Source organism: Calidris pugnax, unplaced genomic scaffold (assembly GCF_001431845.1).
Source record: "Calidris pugnax isolate Ruff unplaced genomic scaffold, ASM143184v1 scaffold15, whole genome shotgun sequence".
Taxonomy (NCBI): domain Eukaryota; kingdom Metazoa; phylum Chordata; class Aves; order Charadriiformes; family Scolopacidae; genus Calidris; species Calidris pugnax.
Window position 1 is genome coordinate 6679019 of NW_015090774.1, and position 24202 is coordinate 6703220.

General features: G+C 39.2%; 1 protein-coding gene across 6 annotated transcripts in view; it reads right to left on the reverse strand.

Moving 5' to 3' along the window:
* Positions 1-620: 620 nt before the first annotated feature.
* Positions 621-24202, reverse strand: part of KIAA0922 (KIAA0922 ortholog) — a 76893-nt gene continuing 53311 nt past the window's right edge. For 3 of the 6 annotated variants that reach the window (XM_014944413.1, XM_014944403.1, XM_014944437.1), the window contains 17 exons: positions 23344-23416; positions 20492-20634; positions 20101-20243; positions 19585-19771; positions 18371-18556; positions 16689-16838; positions 15505-16121; positions 13196-13350; positions 11756-11880; positions 10041-10198; positions 8965-9150; positions 7836-7914; positions 6678-6763; positions 5211-5331; positions 3493-3581; positions 2509-2651; positions 621-1036 (listed from right to left, as the gene is read on the reverse strand). In XM_014944413.1, coding sequence (XP_014799899.1) covers positions 758-1036; positions 2509-2651; positions 3493-3581; positions 5211-5331; positions 6678-6763; positions 7836-7914; positions 8965-9150; positions 10041-10198; positions 11756-11880; positions 13196-13350; positions 15505-16121; positions 16689-16838; positions 18371-18556; positions 19585-19771; positions 20101-20243; positions 20492-20634; positions 23344-23416 — 2920 coding nt within the window. In that variant the 3' untranslated portion in view covers positions 621-757. Of the gene's footprint in view, positions 1037-2508; positions 2652-3492; positions 3582-5210; positions 5332-6677; positions 6764-7835; positions 7915-8964; positions 9151-10040; positions 10199-11755; positions 11881-13195; positions 13351-15504; positions 16122-16688; positions 16839-18370; positions 18557-19584; positions 19772-20100; positions 20244-20491; positions 20635-23343; positions 23417-24202 lie in introns of those variants that run through there. The other 3 variants (XM_014944423.1, XM_014944428.1, XR_001412330.1) reach the window with 3 other exon arrangements.

Here is a 24202-nt window from a genome sequence, read left to right on the forward strand (position 1 = left end):
ATACTGTTCTGTTTTGGAAAGTGGTGTGAACTGGGCTCTCAAAGAAATACTTGTTCCAGTTCAAGCTTTGGCATTTTAAACAAGGGCAACTAAATGCACTGAAAGTTCTATTGCAACGTGAAGGCTAAAAATATCAACACAAAATGTCAGGAGTTGCTCGTGAGAAAAGCGCCTGAAAGAACCGCCCCCGCACCAGCATCACACCGTCCCAGCGACAGCCCGCATTCTGAAGCCACATAAACAAGCCACAATTCAGCCTTTTTTTTCTATTGCCAGAAGTTTACACTCACAAATAACTACGTCAGCAGTAGAAGTGGCACCACTCGGAAAATCTCTGATCCGCATGAACAGGTAGGTCCCTGGTGTTCCTGTTTGTTTGGCACAGATATGATGACTTACGCGTAGAAGTTCATACCTAGTAAAGCTAAACCACTCCTAGTTTAAACCACAGAATGTAAACTTCAGAAGAAACATATGCAGTACCAGTTCATGGATCATTTTAAGAACCTGATTCTGTCCTTATTCTCGAGAAAATTTGAGCTTTAAATTTATAGCCTTCACCTGACAATCACAGCATCCTGCACATGCTTTGCTTTTGAAAATGCACCGAATGCTCAGACTTCAGTAAAAAAAAAAATTTATTTTCAATATAAAAGTGCCAAAATATCCACCAACATTGTAATCTATTCAACAACCAGCTTACTCTAGTAATCAAAATTGCAAGCATCTTTATTCACATTTTTAAATCAAATTTCTTTCACACGTTTCCACAGTAACCCGAGTCCCTCGAAAGTGGGAAATTTGCATTTCGATTGGCTGCTGTAGTCCATATGTCCAAGTTCATGTAGGCACGGAAGGGGTTAAACCTCGGATAGTATTCCTGCTTACACATCACTGCCTGGTTCTCCACGTGGGTCGAGTGTTGGGTGGTGGCACTGACGGGGCAGCAGCTTTCATAGACATCACTCTGAGGTGCCCAGATGGAACCAAAAAGTCCAGACATGGGAGACAAGCTTCGGGTGCTTGAGAGGTAGGGCTGTAGGGCGAGATAAAATCATCATGGGAAACTGCAAAACGGACCGTTTGCCAAAGAAAACGTGGAAATGTAATACTAAATGGGAGGAAGCAGGGTTTATGCAGAAAACTTAGGAAACGCACAAGTAGAGCATTGCACACGGGTTCACAAAGCAACATGGCTGCTGAAAATAGTCCAGCAGAATTAGTGTGTGTGTGTGCGTGTGTGTGTGTGCAAAGGCACTTCGCTAAATGAAGCCATATGAGCTCCTTCCTGCACGGCACCGATGCTCCTGTAACAGGAACACAATGCTCAGCTCTGGTCAGGCTGCTAAGAAAAAGAAGGGAGAAATGGAGGACACATGAAGAGCACCGTGCGTGTTTTGAGAGCTAAAAGAGATGGAGGCCTAAGAAATGACAAGAAAAAGGTTGAAGTATGCGTCAGCGCTAGCAGCGGGAGCAGGGAGGCATATTCAGCGTGGAAAAGAGACTATAATTGGGAGCTAGGGAATTTAGTTAGAAAATTTCGAAAGCTTATAAAGAACCTCCTGGAGGGCAAGATGTGTTAGTCTGCGAGGAAGTCTCTCGGAGAAGGGTCATGGAAGTCTTGGGACTTTTAAAACTGAATGAAACACTGAAATGTATTGTGGGGAAAAGCTCGCCAGGGAAATGAACTGAATTATCTAATGTATTTTCCAATCTCTAACTTCTGTGTTTCCTGGCATTCCTGAATAAAATATGAAATAAAGCCACATTTATTTTAGGAAACAGTCTTCTCCCAGTTTTGCCACTTTTTTAACACAGCAGAATTTTCACTTTTGCAGTTGGAAATATTTCTTGCTCTATTTGCTTATATTCCAAATAAATCTATTGTAAATAAAAAAAAATAAAATTCTAAAATAGAAGATACTGAAATATGAGCAGAAGAGAAGGTGATTACAATTAAAGACCACCTTGAACTGAAGTCACTATGTTGCACTATGAGATGACATAAACATGGCTAGTCTAGAGCGTAACAGCTCAAAGTCAGCATTCAGAAATCTGCACAAATCCAGCTTAAATCACTTGGATTTCCTAGCAAAAAAACCCTGTCGAAGTCACTGAGAGCAGCTGTCCATTCAGCTCTACAATTTCCAAATCCCTCTGGGCTTTGCTGTCAGCACGTTTTGTGTTTTACCCTCATCTGGAAAGGCTGATTTTGATAGGAAAATGTCTCAGTAGACTACGCAAGTCCAAAAACGTTTTTCCATATGTAAGACGATTTTAGTCAATTTTCAGGCAAAAGGATCTGTCTTAAAGTTTCACAGACAAGGTCCAGTAAGAACCTCGACCAACGACTGGGAAAAAGCCATGCCACCAATGCCAGCATCAAATACGTCCATCAGGCTCCTTGAAGGATTCATGAAGAACATGGCGAGCAACAGGCAGGGGAAAGACATTGGGAGGGCTTTGAAGAGGCACATGAAGGCAGTGCCTCCCCGTGACCATACTCACTGTGGAGTTGACGTAACTGGCGGGCTCCCAGGTAGGTGGCATGTTGGGAGGTGCGTTCCAGGTGGAGGGACAGTTCTGGTCAATGAAGGCTGTATTCTGCACCGCTGCAGTACCCGGGAAGCCACTGGGGTAGTTCATGTTTTCTACAGTTCATAAAAGCAGGAAGACAAAGTAAGGCTTTTGCATTACAAACACTACTAACGTTTCTGTGGAGGAACATTGAACCTTCTTGGACTGAGCCAGGCTGGAACAGACCTAAGCCTTCAAGTGACTTCAGGCACCTTCAGGGCAGCACAGCAGCGAAGCGTAACAATTTCTGTTAACAAGACTACCGCTCTGTATTAAGGACTCACTAACAAATTGCTATCAGGAGGACGGGATAAAGAGTTGGCAATCTCTGTACTGGAGAACAGAGGCTTTATTAGCCACAGAATGTGCATGGCAGAGCCTACCCAGGCTTCACTGCCAACATGCCTCAGCTCTAAGCACCCGAGGGATCACCGTGCTGCCTGTGATACTGTAGCCTGACCTTTAATTATTGCTTAGGTAATGCTAAAGAAATCTAGGTTGCTGCCAGTGTGCTTCCCAAGCCAAGAAACTCTAGCCTGGAAAGGTAATTGGTCACAAGAGGCCTTCTGTTTCACACACTGGAAGGCAGAAGCCTGCCAGAGGGGAAACAAAGAAAATTGTGCAAAAAGGTTTGTGTAATACTGTGGTCACGAGCATTTCTCTCTATTCCCTCTCAGACAGAGTCCTGTATACTGGCCTTTCAGACTTAATAACTCCATACGAAGACCAGTCTTCTCATCCACCACATGCAGACATTGTTTATTACTACAGAGCATCCAGTCAGCTGGAAACTGTAAAGTCCGCTTAAGCAATGAACGCCCAGATGTTTATAGACAAACCCAGACTTTTGTTCTACAAAAGGTGAGAGAAAAAAACCACACTCAGTGATAATTCGTAAGCTTTATTTCATCTTACCTTCTGGGAAAGCACCATACTCATTCATCTCTAGGGGACAATACATGTTGGAAAACTGGCTGTCACAAGCTGCATTCCAGTCAATGAAGCTGTCCCAAGGAAAAAAAAATAAAAATCTGCTGTCAGAAACAACTCACAGAACTCCTGAAAATTATTTAGAAATGCTTATTTAATGTAAAGCTGTTGGATGCAAAATGCCTGTAACCAACGATGAGGCTTTTCACATTCTGCTTGCCAATTCTGCCAGTATCTACCCTGTGCCACTACGTAATCACAGTGATTCTCTCACTGAGCTCTTTTTCCTCTGGGAGGATGAACAACTTGTAATGACAGCTACCAGACTCCTTTAACACCTAAGTAGGTTCAACTTCTTCATCTGTAAAAGGAAAATAATTGTACTTCTTTCCCACAACCATGGAAACAGTAGATGGGAAGTGAAATAATGTGATTTGAAATAGAAGAAAATGTAACGCATTTTCAAGCATTTGAGTGCCTGAGAATAGCAATCAAAATGGAGATTTCTACTTTCGCTACCACACGTTAGAGTCCTATTAAACAATATGTTTTCTAAACCAAACATTAATTTGTAAGGATTAGACTTGTTTTAATTAAAATAGTTTCAGAATTTCAAGAAGGCTTTCCAAAAGTAATTCTTAAAGATCTATCAGAAGTGAAACAAGCCCTGCTATGCACAGAGCTTGAAGAAGTCCAAGTCTGGACCCAATCTGGACAAGGTAGGGATATAGAAGGATTTCACACCATGTTGTGCTAATTCAGTTTTACTATTCAGGCAAGAAGTTCTAAATTAACTATTACTACATATGAATAAATAATTGCAAGAAATTTTGCATATAAATTGAGATAAGCATATGAAAGCAAAGTAGCATAATAGAGAGTCTGCCACAAATCACCACATATTTCATTTGAATTGAAGAGTCAAACAGAGCACTAGCAATTGCTCCCAATCATTAGGGCTGCTGTTTGTTGACATGACAGTCAGCACCAAAGCTGGCAGCCGGGTTGGGATCACAAGACCACCACTTGAAGATTTCTGCATTACCACTCTGTCATTTCAGATGACAGGATATGACTTGAAGAACTGGCCGTATTTCACTGCAATGTGGTGGCAGAGTATTTCTTCTCATTAGTTTGTGGTGCATCTTTCAGTAGTAAAATTTGCAGTGTCTGAAGTACCAGAATTATTCAACTTCACTACTGCAGGAAGATAACCCAAATCTACACAAAGCATCAAACAGATCAATTTTTATCCTTACACCACTTTCAAAATGGACTATTTGCTTTTATTTAACAACCTCTCTTCATGCTACTTAACACAAGTATACACTGCATAACACATACACAGAACCTATGTATTTAGCAAGAGGGAAACAAACCTAAAAGCCAAGCCCTCTGCCTGGCCATGCAAAAGAAGTGCAAAATTAAAAGCCTTCCAAAAAGTATTTAATTAAATTTGAAAGAAGTTCCAGAATACCTACATATGAGCAGGAACACCAGCAAATTTGTCTTAGCAAAATTAATCATGATGTACTAATGGAAGGGCATGAATAACTAGAACTAAGATTGAAGCGACAGCAAGAATTTTCCTTTAACTATCACTTTCCTTACAAATATTGTAAGATAAGCTCAAGTGTAGTCCTCTGCATCACAGAAACCTGAACAAAGCATTACCCACACTGTTTACATAAAACAAAACTTGCCTGTTGTGGACAGAGGGGGTTTCTTGGATCATGCACGGAATATTGTTCTCAAGGTTGTAGTTTAAACTGTTTGTCAGGCAGACTGGCTGGGCAGGCCACAAGTCTCCTGTTGGGTAAAGACCTAAAAAGGGAAAAATGGCATGAAATGCAGAACAAGGAGGCGGCTCCAAAAACTCTGAATGTCACAATGACACTTTATTCTCAGATTCACAATAATGACTGTATGTGAGATGAAAGCTCCACTATTACTAACCAATTTTTTTTTTTTTTTGGTGATGAATGTCCATCTTAAAACAAATCCCAAAATTTCTATTGGTTAAAATATATATATATAAATATATATATAAATACTTGAACTGACAAGCTGAAAGTCAAAAAACAGGGCAACAAATTCCTACAGAAAGCTCTTAAGTCATCAGCTGCCAGTACCAAGGTGGCCCTCTTCCTCACAGCAGGATGGACGGCAGGGATGCGAGCCCCACCAGCCTCCTCCTCGCCCCCACCCATCAGTCAGTAACCATCTCTGAAGTCCAACCACACAAATGCAGTGGGAACAGAGTCGGGTTTTTAATAGACTAGAGCCATTCACAACCTAACAGTATGCGAACTCATTATGGCTCTATTTAGCCCCTCGGGCAGATTCTCTACAGGCTGAGTGCCCTGACTGCCCACAGACACTTGGTTCCTATCAACTCTGTGAGAACAGGCAGCTGGAGAAAGGAAAAAAGCCAAATTAGCAGTTCCCATAAGACAACGGTTGCAAAGTTAGCTCTATTTCATTATTTCCCATGATACATATTATGAATATTGCTACCACAGAAAAAGTTTAATCAGCATTTCCATTCTACCAGACACAGGTTAAACCTACAGTGAAAGAGACAGCCACAAGCAGGCAGTTCTGCTGCCTAAGGAACCATGCATCCAAACCAGCTTTCAAACTCCACCTCACCATGTAGCCTGTTGCTTTTATGAATCCCACTCAACAAGTTAAAATTACTTCCCTTTGAGACACAAACAATGAAAACTCAAGAGTTTTAACAGCCCAACCCAACCTCATTCATTATTGCTTTCAAAGACAGCAAGCCCCAACTGTGGAAACTTCAAGAAAAAAACGGCCGTATTTGATTTGATGCTGAGCTTCATTTTAACACAGCAACCAGTGCTCTTGATCTCCCAACTGCATTACTTTTGGACATAAGCCTGTGCAAAGCAAAAGGATGAAAAAGAATACCTAAAACATGAGCTGAAAGCTAAATGCTGTCTTCACACAGAGAAGATACAGCAAAAAATGCCATGGTACATAAGCTTCCATTTGCTAACTTTGCTCCCAACTTGTTTAGAACTAAGTCAAGTTCTAATAACAACATGGCTATCAAGTTGGTGTATACAAACGTCATTAGCAACATCACTGAAACTGCTTGACAAAGTGTGCAAAAACCAGCTTCAGTTGCAAACAAAGTTACTGACCTTTATTTTTGTCAGGATCTGCAGCTATGTCAGTGAAATTGGGACATAAGGTTTCAGGATACTGGGGGATGCTGTTCATGTCTCTGCTGAATGAAAAGAAAATGTAATTTCTTAAGTCTAGGCACTGTTATGTTTCATAGTCCAAAGAATTTCAAAAGAAATATACAGAGATGTAAAAAATATTCTAATTAACATAATGAGTCCTATTGCTTTCCCCCTTTGTTTCCTGATTTTTCTTATTTTGAATTACCCCTGTGCAATTTTTTAACAGCTTTTTTCCCCCAATTAAAAACCAGCTACGTTATTACACATGCAAAATGAATAAAGTTCATACATCTTCACTACCTCACTTTTGTTATCCAAGTATAAACCTATTGCAAATTAATTCAAGAGCTCTTCTCTAAGACTGGAAAACAACCATAGTCCACGAAGATGAGCAGGATCTCTCATAACGCTCCCGACAACTTTCAGGAAAGTTTACTTCTACGTGCACGGAGACACATAGGCACACATGAGCATCAACTTCATATTTGTCAAATCCATGAAAGAAACTAGTCAATGTGAGTGGAAAGGGGATATTTTCAAGCACCAGAATCCCAGAAGAAAAGGATTAAAATTATTTCTGCTAGTGAAAACAGAGTCATGAATGAGAAGTGAAATGAGGACTTGTAGTAATAAAAATTGTAGATCCTATCTCTACTACAGTAAAGAGGTGGAAAGGAATGTGGGGGAGAGGAGAATCAATTTCCATGCTGTATACCCTAGGAGAACATTATTCCCATTAAAAGAATAGCATCAACTTGAAAGTCTCAGTCCCACCTTTTTGCAAAATAACATTATTACTTTAATATAACTAAGTGTTAATGGAAATGTAGCAAGTTGCTAAGATCTGGAAGAAATGAGAGGGGAAAAACAATTTCCTTTTTTCCCCAAATTTATTTTACATTTGGAAGCATTTATCATATTTCCCCAGCATAATCCATTTTGCATATATCTTTTCACCTACTGAAAAAGATACTTCTTCCAACAAGAAAGTACAGTTAAATGATCACAAAAAAATGACAAGACAGCAGGTAGGTATAATTTATCAAAATGAGACAAGATTTCAAGTTGGTGTGTTTCTTTAATGTCTTACAGGTGTAGATTCAAATTTTTTACCTGGTATTGCAGATGTTATGAGACAGATTTAAAGTGATAGGAGTTTCAGATGGAAAATCATTTTGTGAAATACTCTCTCCTAAAGAAAAGAATGACTGTGAAAATCAAAGATCCTAAAAAAAGAAGTATGCACAGAATATACATACACACAAATAGACTCATCAATAGTGTTAACCAAGTTTTCTCTCTGCTTCCGCATGGTCTTAAATGTATTTTATGACTTATGATTACCACACTCTTGATGGAGAGGTTCCTTGTTACTATTAAATTAATTTTGAATTTGAAATGACACTTTCTTTTTTTAAGAGGCATTAATTTGAACAAACAGAAGTCACGTGCACAGAATTAATTCTCTATTACATCACAGTTTCAGACACAACACGTACTGTATCTTTTGGTAATGTAAATTTTATATGTACACAAACACACATGTAAGTACATGCACATTTTAAAATCATTCTAACCAGCTTTTTTCAGATATTCAAAGCTGCTTTTCCTTGTGTCACTTCAGCGCTTTCTTTATAATTTACTTTTAGTGCTACATCAATCTGGATAGTGATGGCGGTGACAGGGTTTAGGCTTTCAACTATTTTAATGATATTCAGGCATTCAAAAAAGTGCAGTAATGAACCACAGTTCCCATTTCTCACATAGTCAAGTGGCTCAGGTCTCCTGGCTACAGATGCCTCGAATACCACCATCCAATCTCAGCATCCTCAGATCTGACATGCTTTCACACATTCCTCATATATGCATTTTCTTAAATAACTCCAACAAAAACGTTGTATTTTTATAAGAATAATGTGATGTAACATAAATTCAAAGAAAGAAATTGCTTTGACTAGTGACTCTCAGTTCTTCCAACTTTCCATGAAAACTAATTGAGCAGCTTCTTCAGTGCAGAGCCTGACACTTTCTCTGTAGCCTGACAGCTCATCACTGTCTCCACAAAACTTCTGGTACCTTTTTTCAAGTACCAAGTTCTTTAAATCTCTGCTTGTGTTTCTGAGAGGTGCTCTCAGCCGTAAAAGGCAATTTACATGCCCAGTGCCACAGTACCCTTTTCCCTTCAGAAGGAAGGCTGAAACTCTGCCCACTATGGTGCAGAGGTGATATTTGCAGAACTTACTGGATGGAAGAAAATGCCTGGCAGCAATCATGGGCTTTTTATCTCCGTCCGAACTGCTGGTACTGCTCCAACTACCCCAGCTCCCACGACTGGCACGAACGCTTCCTGATGAACTTCCACAGTCTGAGCTTGAATCAGAACAAAACTTCTCCAAACACTTCTTTTTGGACCGCTGATAAAAGCTTTCTAAAGAAGTTGCAAGAACAAAACAACACAAAACACGTAAGAAAGTCTTTCAGCTGAAGATTCAGTGAAAAGTCATCTGAAATGTGAATTTGCATGGATTTTTGCAAATTCCTTGACAATAGGACAGAAAATAATATTTACTGATAGCTTCCAGATAAAGCTTCCAGCCCCTACAAGGAGCTTATGACCTACACAACATCCCCAGTGCAATGAACGCAAGTCACAGTACAGTGCAGTTAGAGGCAATAGTTTGAAACTGGAAGCCTATACTGTTCTTTGAAATATACAGTTAATAATTTAAACGTGAAACACATCCTGGCTGTAGGAACATACATACTAAAAGCAACAACAAATGTTGCAAGTAGTGAATTCGTAAGTGATAGGTTCTCCTTTCTTTTAATCTCACGAGGGAAGCAAAGGACAGTCCTATAAATATTCATACTTTCCTAGCCCTGCTCTTCCCAGGAAACAGCTGATTAAAATGCTGAAGGAAAGGCAGGAAGGAGGTACCCAAGCTAGTGGTGGTTTTTAAACATGGCCTCCCTATTCTAAAGGTGGCCTTTGCAATACTGCCACCTCAGTTAATACCAGCTTTAATTTGAACACACAAGCAGACTGTCAGTCCTTCGCCCTGGACTGATGGGTTACGGCTTCAGACTGATTCACCCTCTAATGTGCATCACCAACCAACCCAGCAGAGAAAGCATGCAGAGCCCCTTCAGAAGAGAGCAGGTATTATTTCAGGCACTGCATCGTGCCAGCCCTGTCATCTTCACGGCAGGGTTGAAAAGGAAAAGAAGCACAAGTCTCTCAAGGAAGGAATACAGCTCTACTGCCACAGAAACCACATTACATTTTTTCCCCCATTTAAGACAATTAAGATTGCGTACCTGTTTCTCCCTGTATAGACAAGCTCCCAGCTTTTTGGTCTGCTTTACAGTTTTCCCCGTTACCCTGAGGACACCAGGCTCTTATTCCAATATTCGCTCTCAGATCCGGCCTTTCAAATTCACTGCACATATGTTTCAACTCACTCTGCTCAGGGACCCTAATACAACCACACCCAAAGAAACATGTTTGCATTTTACATTTCAGCTGCATTTTTCTTTTCCAGGCATTAAACACTTCAACTCACACGACTATTGAGGCAGGATGGGGGGCAAGGAGTAAGTTTAAGAGTCTTATTCCCCAACTTTGCAAAAACCTAAAAAACTTTTCCCAAAAATTCAATATCCCACCACACAGACAACTACTTCTCAGAGGGAGAAGCAAAACGACAAGTCTATGTTAAACTCCATTCTTTGATGCGTTTGCAGAAGGCAATTAGATGCTATAGCAATAAGCACAGTCTAACCCTGTACAAAGACCTAGGTACACAGAAAAATGTGCCCTATGCCTATTTAATTGGCATAACTGGCATAATTATAACTGGAATAAAACCATCATCTGAAGTAATCTTAAGTTTTTACTAGTAAAACTGAAATATCTGGATCCAATATCATAATCAGAGAGTATTAAGGGAAAATGAATAAAATCCAGCTGTCAAGTTTCACAGGAAGGAAATGGTTACATCTTAATTCAGAAAGTGGCAACTGCTGAATCAGTTCAAGGAACAGACACCAAATTTCAGTATTTCACTTCTATTCTTTTATCCTTCCTACCTACAAAGGTGTGCATCCTGCAAAGATTTACACATGTTGACCTCCCACAGAATGAATAGTAATTTGTTTATAACGAATTATAACAGCCCCTTTAGATTTACAATCTCCTTGTTAAGTCCACTGACCTCAATAGGACCACTTGCAATAAAAATCAAGTCTGTGAAGTCTTTGTAGGATCATGACCTTAATTCAAAGGGCTGGGGGAGGGGAAGGAGGAGGATTTTCTCCTCATAAGTGTTTCTATTTTAGCAGCAGTTTATAACTGGTATTCCTTAACAACAACCCAAATAACTTAAATTTAAAAAATATGAAAAAATAATTAGAACTAATTTACAGCTGACTTTAGAAATTCATTTAAAAACCCTCAGGGGTGAAAAAACCACCCTAACTTCCCAAGGTGTTCTCGATACTCTTTTGATCCTAGTGCTGCTCTAATCTTTTTAATCATTATGGAAAAATGCAAGCTGCTGTCTCTTTTCTATGTATTTCTCTTCCTCCTTCAAAACTACTAGAAGACAATATTCCCTCAGTTACTCAATATAGCGGATGATTCTCCTGAAGGTGGAATCATTTCAACAATTTTGTTTTCCTTTTTTTCACTGAAGAGAACACACGACTGGGTTTTATCCACACAACACACAATGGAAAGGAAGCTAACCATCCAAACTTCAGAGACAGCAAATTCCAGACTATAACGGAGAGCAACCACTGCTATGCAGAACGGGGTGTGTCTATATACATGCAGATTTACAAATGGAAAAAATCTTTTTTTTTTTTGCTGGTGATACTTACTACTGCACATTCTTAAAAATAAAGGCTCAGGCCAGGATTAAAGTGTGTTTATTTAAATAGATAAAGCAATTCTGCCTAATGTACTACGCAAAATCTGAGAAAACATTACAGCAATTCTGGATTTCTTCATGATTTGGTGAGGCAATACATACCTTGTAGATATATTAACGTTCTTCTTCTTATTTTTTCTAGATGTTCTATTTCTATTCCAGTTCATATTTGGTACATTTCCTTCCTTCTTCTCTTGAGGTTTCTTCTTCCTATATGCATCTTCTTGCTAAAGGTAAAAATATGAGCTGAGACAATACATACATTATAAAATGCAGTTACCTCAGTAAATGAACTCTGTTGGATTTTTCTAGCTAAATTTCTCTGGACAATGACCCGACCCAAATGCATAGTTACTTCATGATTTAGTGGCTTTCCACAGCACATCCTCTTTCCAGCACCATCAATTTGACCAGCCTTTCCAAGACTCTGTCCTTCAAGACACCAACAGATGATGAGAGAGAAATTTTTGAATTCCCAATGTTAGCATTTTCCCTCTCATAGCATCTAGCTCTGACTTCCAGGGAAATAAAAAAATAGGGGGAGAAAAAGGAAAGCAGTCAATAAAATTCCCAATGTGCTAAAAACAAAAAACATCTGCCAGATTTATGATCAGTTTGTGTGCAACTTCAGCAGCAATAAATCCTCCCTTTCCTCAGCAGCTAGGGGGGTGGGGGGAGGCATTCATCTGAATTACAACTGAGGAAATTATGGGATAAGTTAACCAACAAATAATAGTAATTTTTAAAAATGCAAGAAACAAACTGAACACCATCAGCCTCACATGGAAAGAAGTTTGTAACAACAGTTCCCAAAACAAGATTAGACCCTGTCTTTTCTGATACATATTCCTCGGGCATAGTAAGCAATTCCTCCTTACACCTTTTTGCCATGGGATTCCTATCCAGTAGACAGGATACAAACATAATCCAAATTCTTGGGTTTACTAATGACCCAATGAAGTTCTTTAAGTGTTCTATGCTGCCTGCAGCAAAGGTACAGTCTGCTGTGTTTCTGGTGCTCAGAAACCAGGGCTGAAGAATGACTCTTCTCAGCAGCTTCACAATCTGTTAAGGAGCTTCTGCCTGCTGTATTCTCAAATGCAGATTTCTGATACAAAGCCCCGTATTTGAAGATCAGGTCTACAAATGGAGGTCGATATGCCCATCTAGAACACCTCCCCCTACAGAGTATGTTCTCACATCATTACTGTGGCTGATAGTTGGCATTAGTCTCCAGTATGTTTGTGCCTGCTCTGTCAATAATGAAGAATATCTCTGGCTGCAATACAGCCAATATCATAATATAAGGGCTGTTTTAATTTTTACTAAAACTGTTCATCATTCTATAAAGCAGCATTAGTATGCAATGGATGTGGGACAGCACAGCTCCATACTTCCTCATTCATCTGATTTGCAGTGTTTCAGTTCTGTGACTGTAGGTAATAGTCCCCATATGCACATACATGCCTATATGTGTATACATATATAAATAAACAAAAAGCTCATTTTAAGTTGGAGAAGTGGAAAGATAACAATACAAACCTCAGAAGAAGTAATCTCCTCTTTTGCACAGCATGGAGTCTCTTCCTTAGGTCCTTTATTAATCTTTTTCTCCGTGGAAGGCTTTAGGTTGATCTGCTTTTTTAAAGTCTCACAGTTTTCTGTTTCATTCCTGAGAGGCACTTGCTGGCTATTCCCTACAATGAAACAGTAACATCAGTTGCTTTGAGACGAGAATGGGCTCCCAATCATAACCACATATATCTTCTACCTTTCTTTAAAAACAGACTTGTGCTGCTTTCCAAAACGCTAGGAGACTGACCTCTAGGCTGCTGATGATAAAAATTTCAAAATCCAAAGCTAATGCTGTACAAAAATTCTCATAGCAGTTGCAAAATGTAGCTCTGTACTGATTCCTGCTCATGGGTACACCACTCCTAGCACATGCATAAACTACCGAAGTCCCGCTCATCTGATCTGAATTTGAGCTATTCAAGATCCAGTTGTGGGTCTGTAAGGTAGAACCTGAAGCCAGAGAATACTGGGCTAAAAATCAAACAGAAAAAAACCTGCAAGCTGGGTGTAGAGGAGGCTTTTCAAAATGGGTAGATCAAAATAAGGACAGCCTTTATTTGGTGCTTTACATCTCTGACGTGCCTTCTACATTCACTATGAAGACAATGGTAAGTTATCCTTTTTTTAGGACGGGTTCCCCACTAAATTTATTTTCTTGAGAAGCTTGTGAGGAAGAATTATTCTTGTGTAACAAAAGCCAAGAGGTGAGTTGCCCAGTTGAGTAGCAGTCCCCTGCCTGGGCCCTGCTGATGCTGGGCAGGACAGAATTACCCAGAACCGACGAGAGCTGAAGTTATCTCAGGTATCTGCAGTACATCCACTGAAATCTACTACTGACTCTCTGCATAAGAAATGCTACTGATTATCACATTGAACTGGTCTTCTCAAACGGGAAAGGCATACCCAAATGTTTTTATGGTTTCTACAACGTCCTAGCTCTGAGTCAGCCACTCTCTCCCTCTGGAGCAGGCAGTCACGATGACTGTGAAAGGAGCCCATGTGAATGAAACACCAGGAGAAACACCAGGCAAGGCAGGCTGACAGAGCTCTAAAAAACACTCTGTTGCTCTCCAGCATACAAACATGCAAGTCCCTGCGGTCTCGACTCCCTGTTTTCCTAAGAACAGGTCTGTAACTACAATCAAGATGTGGTACTTTTTAGATTTTGTTTATCCTGCCAAATTTCTCCAAACACAGAAATACTCACATCCCTGACAGTGCTGGAAACCATCAGTGCTAATGTACAACACGGGAGGTTACCTGTGATGCTTTACCACTGAATACAATTGTCAGTACTCTTGAACACCCCCCCAGCTCATTTCCTAATTCAAAGCAAAGAATGAGCAGCACTCTGCAGTTTAGGAGCACATGAGGAATGTCAAAGTCTTCTGTGAGTGAGATTTCCCTGCCTCCACCTGAGACAGCATGCGTGTACCCACTGTACCTCACAGACAACACCACAATGGGAAACAACTGGCCCACAGTAACAACTACACACTACAGCAGTGCCTGAAATCCCTCTGTGACGGCTCACTCACCAAATAAATTCTGCCACAGCTACAGCAAATGCCAGTCTTCAGCATTCAGTTACTTTGCTGAGCGCCTAAGTAAAGCCAAGCTTCCAGAAGACACATTCTCCTACCCTGCTCTCGATTTCCCCCAGCTGCTGTTGGGCTGCTCTTAAAATTTTGAGTTGTGAAGTTAAGAGGTAAGACTTCCCAGGCAGCTTAGTTCCACAATTTAAAAAAATAAAATATCCAGATATACATAGCTATGCAATTACTAAGAGAAACGTTGATCTGCAGATTCCTAGAAAATGTAATTTCACAATACTCTGATGTCAGCTTTCGTTACTTTAGGTGGTTTTATCAAAGGAGTTCTGAATATTCAGAACTGAACGTGCTTGCTTGGTGACTCTAAAAATCAGGCACTAGATTTTCAGTAGACCTGAAAATTGCAAACTAGGATGTTTCTGAATATTTGACAAGGACAATTTGTGTTTTCTAAGCAGATTTATGACATAAATTATTTTAATCATTAAAATGTTACAGCAAAAGCCTGAGATCTGTAAACCAAGGCAAATTTATGATTTATGAATCAACTTCTAATGCAAGCTACTTCCTTAGGAATGTAAACAAATAAATCATAGTGAACGCATAAGAAATATCTCACATCTCCTTGTCCCACACAAAAGACAAAATCCTGATTATAGTGAACTCAACAGAAGATTTCACCCAATAATTCTGACTGGCAGAAATTGGAAAAAAAAAAATTACCACTGTTTTTCCTAGAAATTTCTTGCAGTTCTGGCTGTTGCTGAGGTGAATTTCTGGACAAGTGACTTTCAGGTAGCTTCTTGGACATCTTCACAGGACAGAACTCCTGTTCTTTGAGCTCAACTAGATTTTCTGAAGTTTTAAGGTTAGTTTCCTTAGGAAACATACAGGTTTGAAAATCTTCCTTCAGATCACATTCTGAAGAAGTATTTTTAATGAGAACTGTATTTTTCAGTGCACTTTCTTCTTTACCCAGAAAGTTTTCTGGAAGAGTTAAATTCTTGTTAACATTTATGCCATTTGCATATTTTAGAGTTACCCAGTTCTCACTGACAACATCAGTGCAAATGTCCTCTTTTGGTGCTGAGATTTGGTTCTCTGCAATCTGACTTTGTTTCTCATCAGTAGTTGCAACGGCACTGCCAGCTGCTGTGTTTGGTTTCTGCTTACTGTAGTAAACTGAACATTTGTGTTTCTTCTGAGAGTGGCTGTAGGTTGCAGGACTTCTCTTTGCTGCATTCTGACTTCGGCTGGAAGAAGAGCCTACAGAGAGGAAGCCCTTCCCTTTACCTTTATCTGAGGAACTATAGGAATCCATAAATGTCTTGCAGCTTCCCCTGGAGAAAAAAAAATGTTATTTGAGATTTGTTTTTATCTATGAAGCTATCATGAATTGTTTTATGGAACATTTTTGTAAGAAAAGAAAGCAGGGCATATTCACAACCCGTGAAACTGGATTAGGTATTCAATTTATCACAGCAGCTAAGCACATTCTGATTTCAGTGGGAGTTGAGCAAGAATCTCTTAAGTATGTGCTCAAGATTCAAACACTTATATGCTTCAGTAAGTGCCTAATTGACCACCCAAGAGGGTCAGATTTGAGGACCATTAATGTATTTTCCATTCTTTGCACAGCTGCCACACATGGTGTATTCTTTACTTCAATCACACAATTTTTACCCTATGTACTACTGACAATGTACAAGAGTAATAAACTCTTGCGTTCTTCCATTTCTCTTTTGTGGAGATGAATATACACTACAACACTGAAAGCTCCCTGAAAGAGGTCGCCTGAAACACTATCTCCTCTAAACCAGCCCACAGCAATATCAAAATAAAAACATACAGAAACCATCACTCCAAAATAAACAGGGTATGAAAAAAGGCAATTCAAAAGAACTTACTTGTAGGAATCAGAGCTGATTATGTCAACAGAGTTGCTGTTCTGCTGCGGTGAAGAACTAGGATTTGGCCGCTGTCGTGATTTCATGAACTCTGCTAGAATATACTGGGCTTGCTGGAAGGCTATCAGAATCACTCCGAGCAGGGACAAACTGCCAAAGAAAACAACAAATACTGGTGTCCGCAATTTTCAGGAGTATTCATCGAAAGAGTTAAAAAGCTTCTAACCAAATGCACTTTTCAAATATTTTGTTAGTAAATTCTAAGTAAGAAGACAGACAAGAAAACTAAAAATACAGTTTAAAATAGATAACAGCTCTAATGGTCTCCTACTTTTTTCCTTCTAGGTCTTGCTAGTTATTCTCTCAATAAAATAACTCAGTCATGAGTTTACAAAGAAAAAAATCTAACAATGAAAAATCCATTCTACAGAAGCTAATACTTGATTTGAAGATCAGTTAGAAGTAAGTCTCACTACAACACAACGGCAATATATCATAGTATGATACCTATTGGTCTTCTGAGTAACTTCTAATCATTCATGATAGTTATGTCATTACTTTGATCTTTATTTAATACTGTCTCTTTTCTTTTCCTAGAGAAAATGGTGGCATAAAATGCTGAAGCTAAAAATAGCCTCTCTTTCTTTCTGGTGTATTAATTGCACCAAATATAAATCAGTCAGAACAAAAATCTCTGTAATTCATCAAACCATCTTCTCATTCATGCGTTATAAATTTTGTCAGAATGAAAACAGAATGAAAAATTCCAGATCCTTGTAGTTTCCCTCTGTGGCATCTAGAACGATGTAACATGGTCATTATTGTTGCTTCATTTGTGATCTGACTGTTTTCCGTGTCAAAACAACAACGCAAGCAGAACCACGGTGTGCATAAGGATCTCAGTTAGGCATGTGCCAGCACATATGTGTGTCACCATGACATTCACATTCACTGCTTTCTAGTACTGACTGTAGTCATTCAGCTCTGGTGTGGTGAAAGCATCATCTGTGACAAACACAACACTCAGTTGACACCACACAGTGTGAAAGGTTAGTAAAAGAAGACGAAAAAAGAATATGCGTAGGAGCAGAACTGTTAATTGTTGTAAAAAGGTACTGTCCTCCTAAAAGCACTTTACCATGTGAAAGCAATGAGTCAGCTAACACAAGCCAAATCATCTTTCTAGAGCAGCCTGTTTAGCAGTGTGCCTACCAAAAGCTAGCAATAAACATGAATATTTTTAAATAAGTGAAAGAAGGAAAGAAGCAGAAGGCAGGTCCTCGCTTGGTTGCCTGAAACTTTCTAAATAAAATTCATGACAATTTTCCAGAAATAGTTTGCTTGATTCTATCTGTGACTAATACATTACTGCGGGGGGGAGTAAGTAGCAAGGGAAGTATCCACTGGGTATTCCTGTGGGGCCATCCTATTCCTTTTAATTTGCAGCCTTAACACGGCAGTTTATCAGGAGGAGTAGAAAGAAATGCTTGACAACTCCATCACCAGCTACTGCATGACACCCAAGCTGTCACAGTCAGCTGATGGGACTCTCAGGAGACAGATGCAGTAGAGAGAGATTTAGACCCTGTCACCACTAAACAACTAATCCAAACCAAAAGTGCTTGCTGATTTTTCACTGGCGGGTCCCATTCAAACTGGTGCAGGGGCCCTGAAAGCAATACCTTACAAAGAGGACAGTGAGCCTCCAGAAAGACTCTTCCCAGCTGGGTCCTGGCACCACATCTGCACACAGCGGTAACAGATGGTGAGGAAGAGTCACGTTGAGCGTGAAGTGGAACTCCAAGTCAGCAGCAGTCACCAGCGTAAGCTCCCGGATTACCCACGAAGACGTAAAGTCAGGAGTGAATCTGTCAGGAAAAGCAGACAGAGCTGGTGTTAGTTTTCCATTGTTGGGCTGAATTTCATTTTCTGAAGTCACACTGATTCCAAAAAATATAAAATAACTTCTGATTTAACAATATGAGAAAAGACAATGAAATAAGGGACCACTGCCTGCTTAGACTATGCAGACAGCATAAGCACCTAAGACAGGTAAGACTTTGAAGTCGTCTTCAAGCAGTAAAATATGTGCTTTTATTGTGACTCTTCACAATACTCTCGTTACTGTGACTTGCTTTCCTTTTCTCAAGGAGGTGCACATCATCAACCATTGTTAACCAGAACACTCTTTGCCAAAAGCTCAGCTGTCAAGTATACGGGCAGCATTATTTCAAAAAGGGCCAGGTATTAGGGGAAGTCTAGAACAAGGCTGGAAATATAGGGAAAGCAGAAGAAAACATCAGATTTTTCTCTTTTTCCACTTATTTCCCTGACCCCTACCATTATTCTATTTGCCTGCCATGGGTACCTCTAGAAATATGATTCGTCTTTCCAATCAGTAGAGGTGATACTTGTTGTATATAAAACTGCAGTTACTGTAATACATTAATATTAACTCACATTTAAGTGATGACTCACTCAGCAGGATTTTTTAAAGAATCAGTTTTAGACTATGTGGAACATTAGGAAAACATAACTAGATTGTGGTCAGGCTACTTGGAACAAGCTAGAAAATAACAATCAAATTTCAAAAAACCCAGTGGCAAAGCATTTCTTACTCCTTTATTGTGACAACTCTTTTGCTTTAATTTGTTACTTCATAATGCACTGGTAAAAGCATGTATGCTGCTTTCAAAAAATAATGCTATAAATAAATGTTATTATATTATCAATTTGTTAGTATTACCTTTACTGAAAAGGGGAAATGCTTATGAAACTTATATTCAAAGCCCATCAAATTTTGTGTGCGGGTGTGCTATTGGAGAGTCTGTTACTGAAATTAATTACTTCAAATTTCCACTTAATTTTAATTGTCAGCAAATTTGTCAATGCTTACACAATGCTGATTTCTCGTGATGAGTTCTGAGCCAGGAAAAATTCCTGACAGTCTAACACTTCAAATCCATATCCTTGGCAACTGTAACCATTGATTTTCATTGATGAAATTGTTATAGGAAGAGGCCCAATATTCTCTACTTTGAAGTTCTTCGTAATCGACAGAATTTGCTTGCTGTCTTTCAGTTCTTAAAAGAAAAAAGAATAATTATTTTACAGTGCTTAAAATTATTTTCTTATGTTTATAAATAAATTTCTATTTTTACTTTCAACCTAATAAAAAACACAGAAATTACCAACATTTTAATATAGACTGTTTTCCAGTAGTGTATTTTTAGAATTTGTAACTATCCTCAGTCTGTGTTTTGAGAAAACAGAATCTACACCTCTTATGACCAAGCTCTTCAGCTTTTTCTATTTCAACATTCTGTTTACTTAACATTACTGTACTGTATCAGTACCAGTATGGAGTAACGCAACCATCTACAAAACCAGAGACCTGTTTCTTCTTACTCACGTCGTCTGCAGTCCATCAGTGTAGCTTCTGGCACCTTGAATCGAAGAGATCCTCCTGCACCAGGTAGCCTTCCCCCTACTTTAAGCAATTCCTTGGCTCCAAAGCCTTCTACATTGACCACATCGAGAACAGTCAAGTTGTTTCTGCCATAATATAAAAATCAAGCCATCAGCCACTAAAATACAAATGAAGTTTGCAAAATCATGGCTTTGCTATCTAGGTGCCAATCCAAGAGAACAGTGTTTCAGTAACAGAACCACTGGACGCATCTGGATAGGTTTCCCCTAAATACAGACAGGTTTGCTCTGCAATCATTTGTCTTTGCTCCGAGATTTGGCAAATTTATTTTCACATTGAGTTGTTTGATTCTCACAACTGAAGCTTGGCTTACCTGATTAAAATAAGGGAAGTTACTCTTTTGTAGTCAAGCGGTGTAAAAATTACACCAACTTTCCTGGTTTCCAGTGGCTGTAAAGTTAACCAAAGCAGCTCAGAACTGCATTTCTTGTTGATGAGATCCTCTTGATGTAAATTCTGTTAAACAAAAATGTACTTCTTATTCACAGAAAACATGTGTGTTTAAAGATCTCAATAAAGAAAGCACTACGTCTCTACTTAGCACCACATAAGATATTTTTGGCAAGGTGCAATACTGCTAACTAACTTGTTATACAAAAGTCTTTCCATTTGACAACATAAAACATCAGATAAGGTTGTTTATTTGAGCAAAAGTTCATATTACTGCACTTACTATTATGAGGAATGTATTACTTCATTTTTTAAAACGACTTGTATTTGCTCAGATGGAAAAGAAATTACATAGTGTCTTTCATATTCAAGGAATCCTGAAACACTTCACAACACAACAAGAACTGACAGCATACTGATTGCACAGGGAAATGTGGCAACCATTATACCCTCAGCTCAGGACTTGCAACTTGATTTAAGTGAGAAAAGGACTGTTGGCAAATATGCTGATCATTTGAGTCACTGGAAACAAGCCAAAGTGAACTCCCTACCACCTTAATTGAAGACCAGAACTACCAGAAGTTCACCGAGTCTGGAAATAATGTAAATTTTGGGGTTTAGGGGTTTTTTTGATAATGCCATTTATTCTTTTTCCCATTTAAAAAAAAAATGAAAATAGCCCTAAAACTTTCTATTCCAGAACTGGGGGTGTTCTTTCAGAAAGGGGTGCTCAGACACCTATAGCAGTCAAAACAACCATAAGCATTACAAAATGGACTCTTGCTCAGTTGTTTTTCAATTCATGGCTGTTGTACCAGTGGGTTTTCTGATCTTTTCCAGTCCGCAATGTTTTTATTCTTAGTCTATTTTATGAAACAAGAACATACAGAAACTTTCAGAACTTGCATTTAACAGTAAATATTTATTAAAAGCAAACCACGTATGACATTTGCAAACTTCACCCTGTCACTCCCTACAAATAAAGATACACATGCACTCAAATCTGAGCCTAACAATGTATATAAAGTGACTAGGGAAATTATAACAAATTTAAAAATGTAAATATTAACAACTAGTGATTTGGTTAACAAGCCAAGATCTGTCTCATACGTGCTGAATACCTATCTAACCGTACATGTTCTCCCTAGCTCTTCAAGTTTCTAATGAAAAACAGATACTACACGCACTAATGTAAAGATCTGCCACTATTTTTCCATTTGGTCAAGAGTATGGCATATGGGACTGTGGAAACTCAGTCCTACCCATGTTCTAGTGGAACTACCTTCTCTTCATCAGTGTGTGCCTACAGGCCAGAGTTAAAAAAATGTTGTCTCCTCTCTTTTACAACTCTCACAACTGTTGCCAGAAAGGAAAGGTCAGGCTTGATTAGCATAACAAAGTCTTTTCTTCTTATAAGGTACTAGTTTTTCATTAAGGTCTGAAAGCAAATGTGCAGAAATGTGTATCTACACAGGACATTGGAGATGTGGCTGCAGCATGCCCAAACACCAAGGAAAATATGTCAATTCCAGGCTTTTGCACAAACTGGAAGTCAAAGAAGAAACTCTCCGGGTACCCTGGACAGTTCTCTGCTCCTCAGAATACGCCCACGTCCCCGACACAGCATCTTCTCTGCTTCTGTCACCCCTGACACAACACCTCAGGATACACCCACACCTCAGCACTGGCGTGACACAGTCAAGCTGTTATCACATTCATGTTAAAAATGGGGCAATGGGAACCATAGAGAGCTGGGCCATTCCAACCTCAAGCCGGAAGTTGCAATGAGGCTGAGATGAAGTGTAGAAATCCAGCCTTCACCAGCCTTGAACTATTAGACAGTCTTTCCCTCTACTGAAAAAATACCAGCTAGCTTCTGACATCACTGACTCAAAAACCTGACACTTCATGGTCAGCCTAAGTACCAACACAGAATGCAACACTGCTGGCTTTGACTGGGGTAGAGTTAATTTTCTTCACAGTGGCTAGTATGGGGCTATGTTTTGGATTTGTGCTGGAAATAGTGTTGATGCTACAGGAATGTTTTAGTTACTGCTGAGCAGCTTACACAGAATGAAGGCCTCATCTGCTTCTCACCCCACCCCACCAGTGAGTAGGCTGGGGCTGCACAAGGAGCTGGGAGGGTTCACATCTGGGACAGCTGACCCCAACTGACCAAAGGAATGTTCCATACCATATGATGTCATGGTCAACATATAAAGTTGGGGGGAAAAGAAGGAAGGGTGGAAGGTTCAGAGTTATGGCGTTTTGTCTTCCCAAGTTACCATTACTGTGATGGAGCTCTGCTCTCCTGCAGATGGCTGAACACCTGCCTGCTGATGGGAAGCAGTGAATGAATTCCTTGTTTTGCTTTCCTTGCGTGCATGGCTTTTGCTTTACCTATTAAACTGTATCTCAACTGTTTATCTCAACACACAAGGTTTTTTTCTTTTTCTCCCTCTTCTCCCCCTCCTGCTGGGGGGAGCGTGTATGTGTTTGTGAACAACTGCATGGTCCAGCTGGGGTTAAATCATGACAAACACATACACACGCACGCAGGCGCGCGCACACTCCCTCCCTATAGTTGCTTTCAAAAAAGACTCAAACACTGAAAAGAAAAAAAAAAAGAACTGCAAAGATACAAGCCAGACAAAGAACCAAGAAAACTCTATTACGTTGCTTTAAATTGCACTTGGGAACAACTCAGATGTAGTGTAGCTAGAAAGAACTTTTTCTAGGGTGTCAGATCACTTCTATCAAAATTAGTCATCTTACCCTGTAAGAACATTCATCCATAAGCCTGAATTCAGTGGTGGTGAAATTAATAGCTTGCACATTTATGCCAAACCTAAATAAACCAAAACAAAAGATTAAGCACTTCAAACCTAGTCTGTCAGAACTACATTGACTTATTTTCACATGCTGGCATTTATTCTTAAATAAAGACTATTTTTACAATTGCATTTTGGCAGACGTGCAATACAGTGGAAATGCGGGTCTGCATTTTAACAAAATACACTACAAATCAGTTTTATGTGGATTCCACACATTTGGAAGACAGACAAATGGCTGGGCGTTTTAGATCTCTCAGCATACAATATTGCAAAAGATCACAATCAAGAAATAAAATTTCTAAGCCACACAAACATAAATGCCCCAAAGCTTTTTCTGCCCATATAACTGTTAAGAAATAATCATATAATCAAATCTCACTAATTTACTCAAATATCCCTCTTTCAATTCATGACTACTTTGGGAAAATTCCTATTTTCTTTGAAATACTTTGCAAATCAAATTCACTTACAGTAGTTGATTATATGCCTGAGAGCAAATTATAAGCATTTGACATTAAGGTATTAAAAACAGACATAAGAAAACCTATAGGTAAAATTTAGATTACAGAAGACTAATGGACCTCCAGCCACTGAGTTGGAAATTCACTTGTCACAACTTTCTATGACATTAGCTTAAAAAGAACCAGTTAGTGAACATGATTTCTGGTAAACCTAGATGATTTGCATAAACAAGAGTGTGCAAATACAGAGAAAATGTAATTTCAAACCACTAGAAAGGGTCTATGTGGAACTTATATCTAGACACGAACAGATGTAGTTATTAATGTGCATATATATGC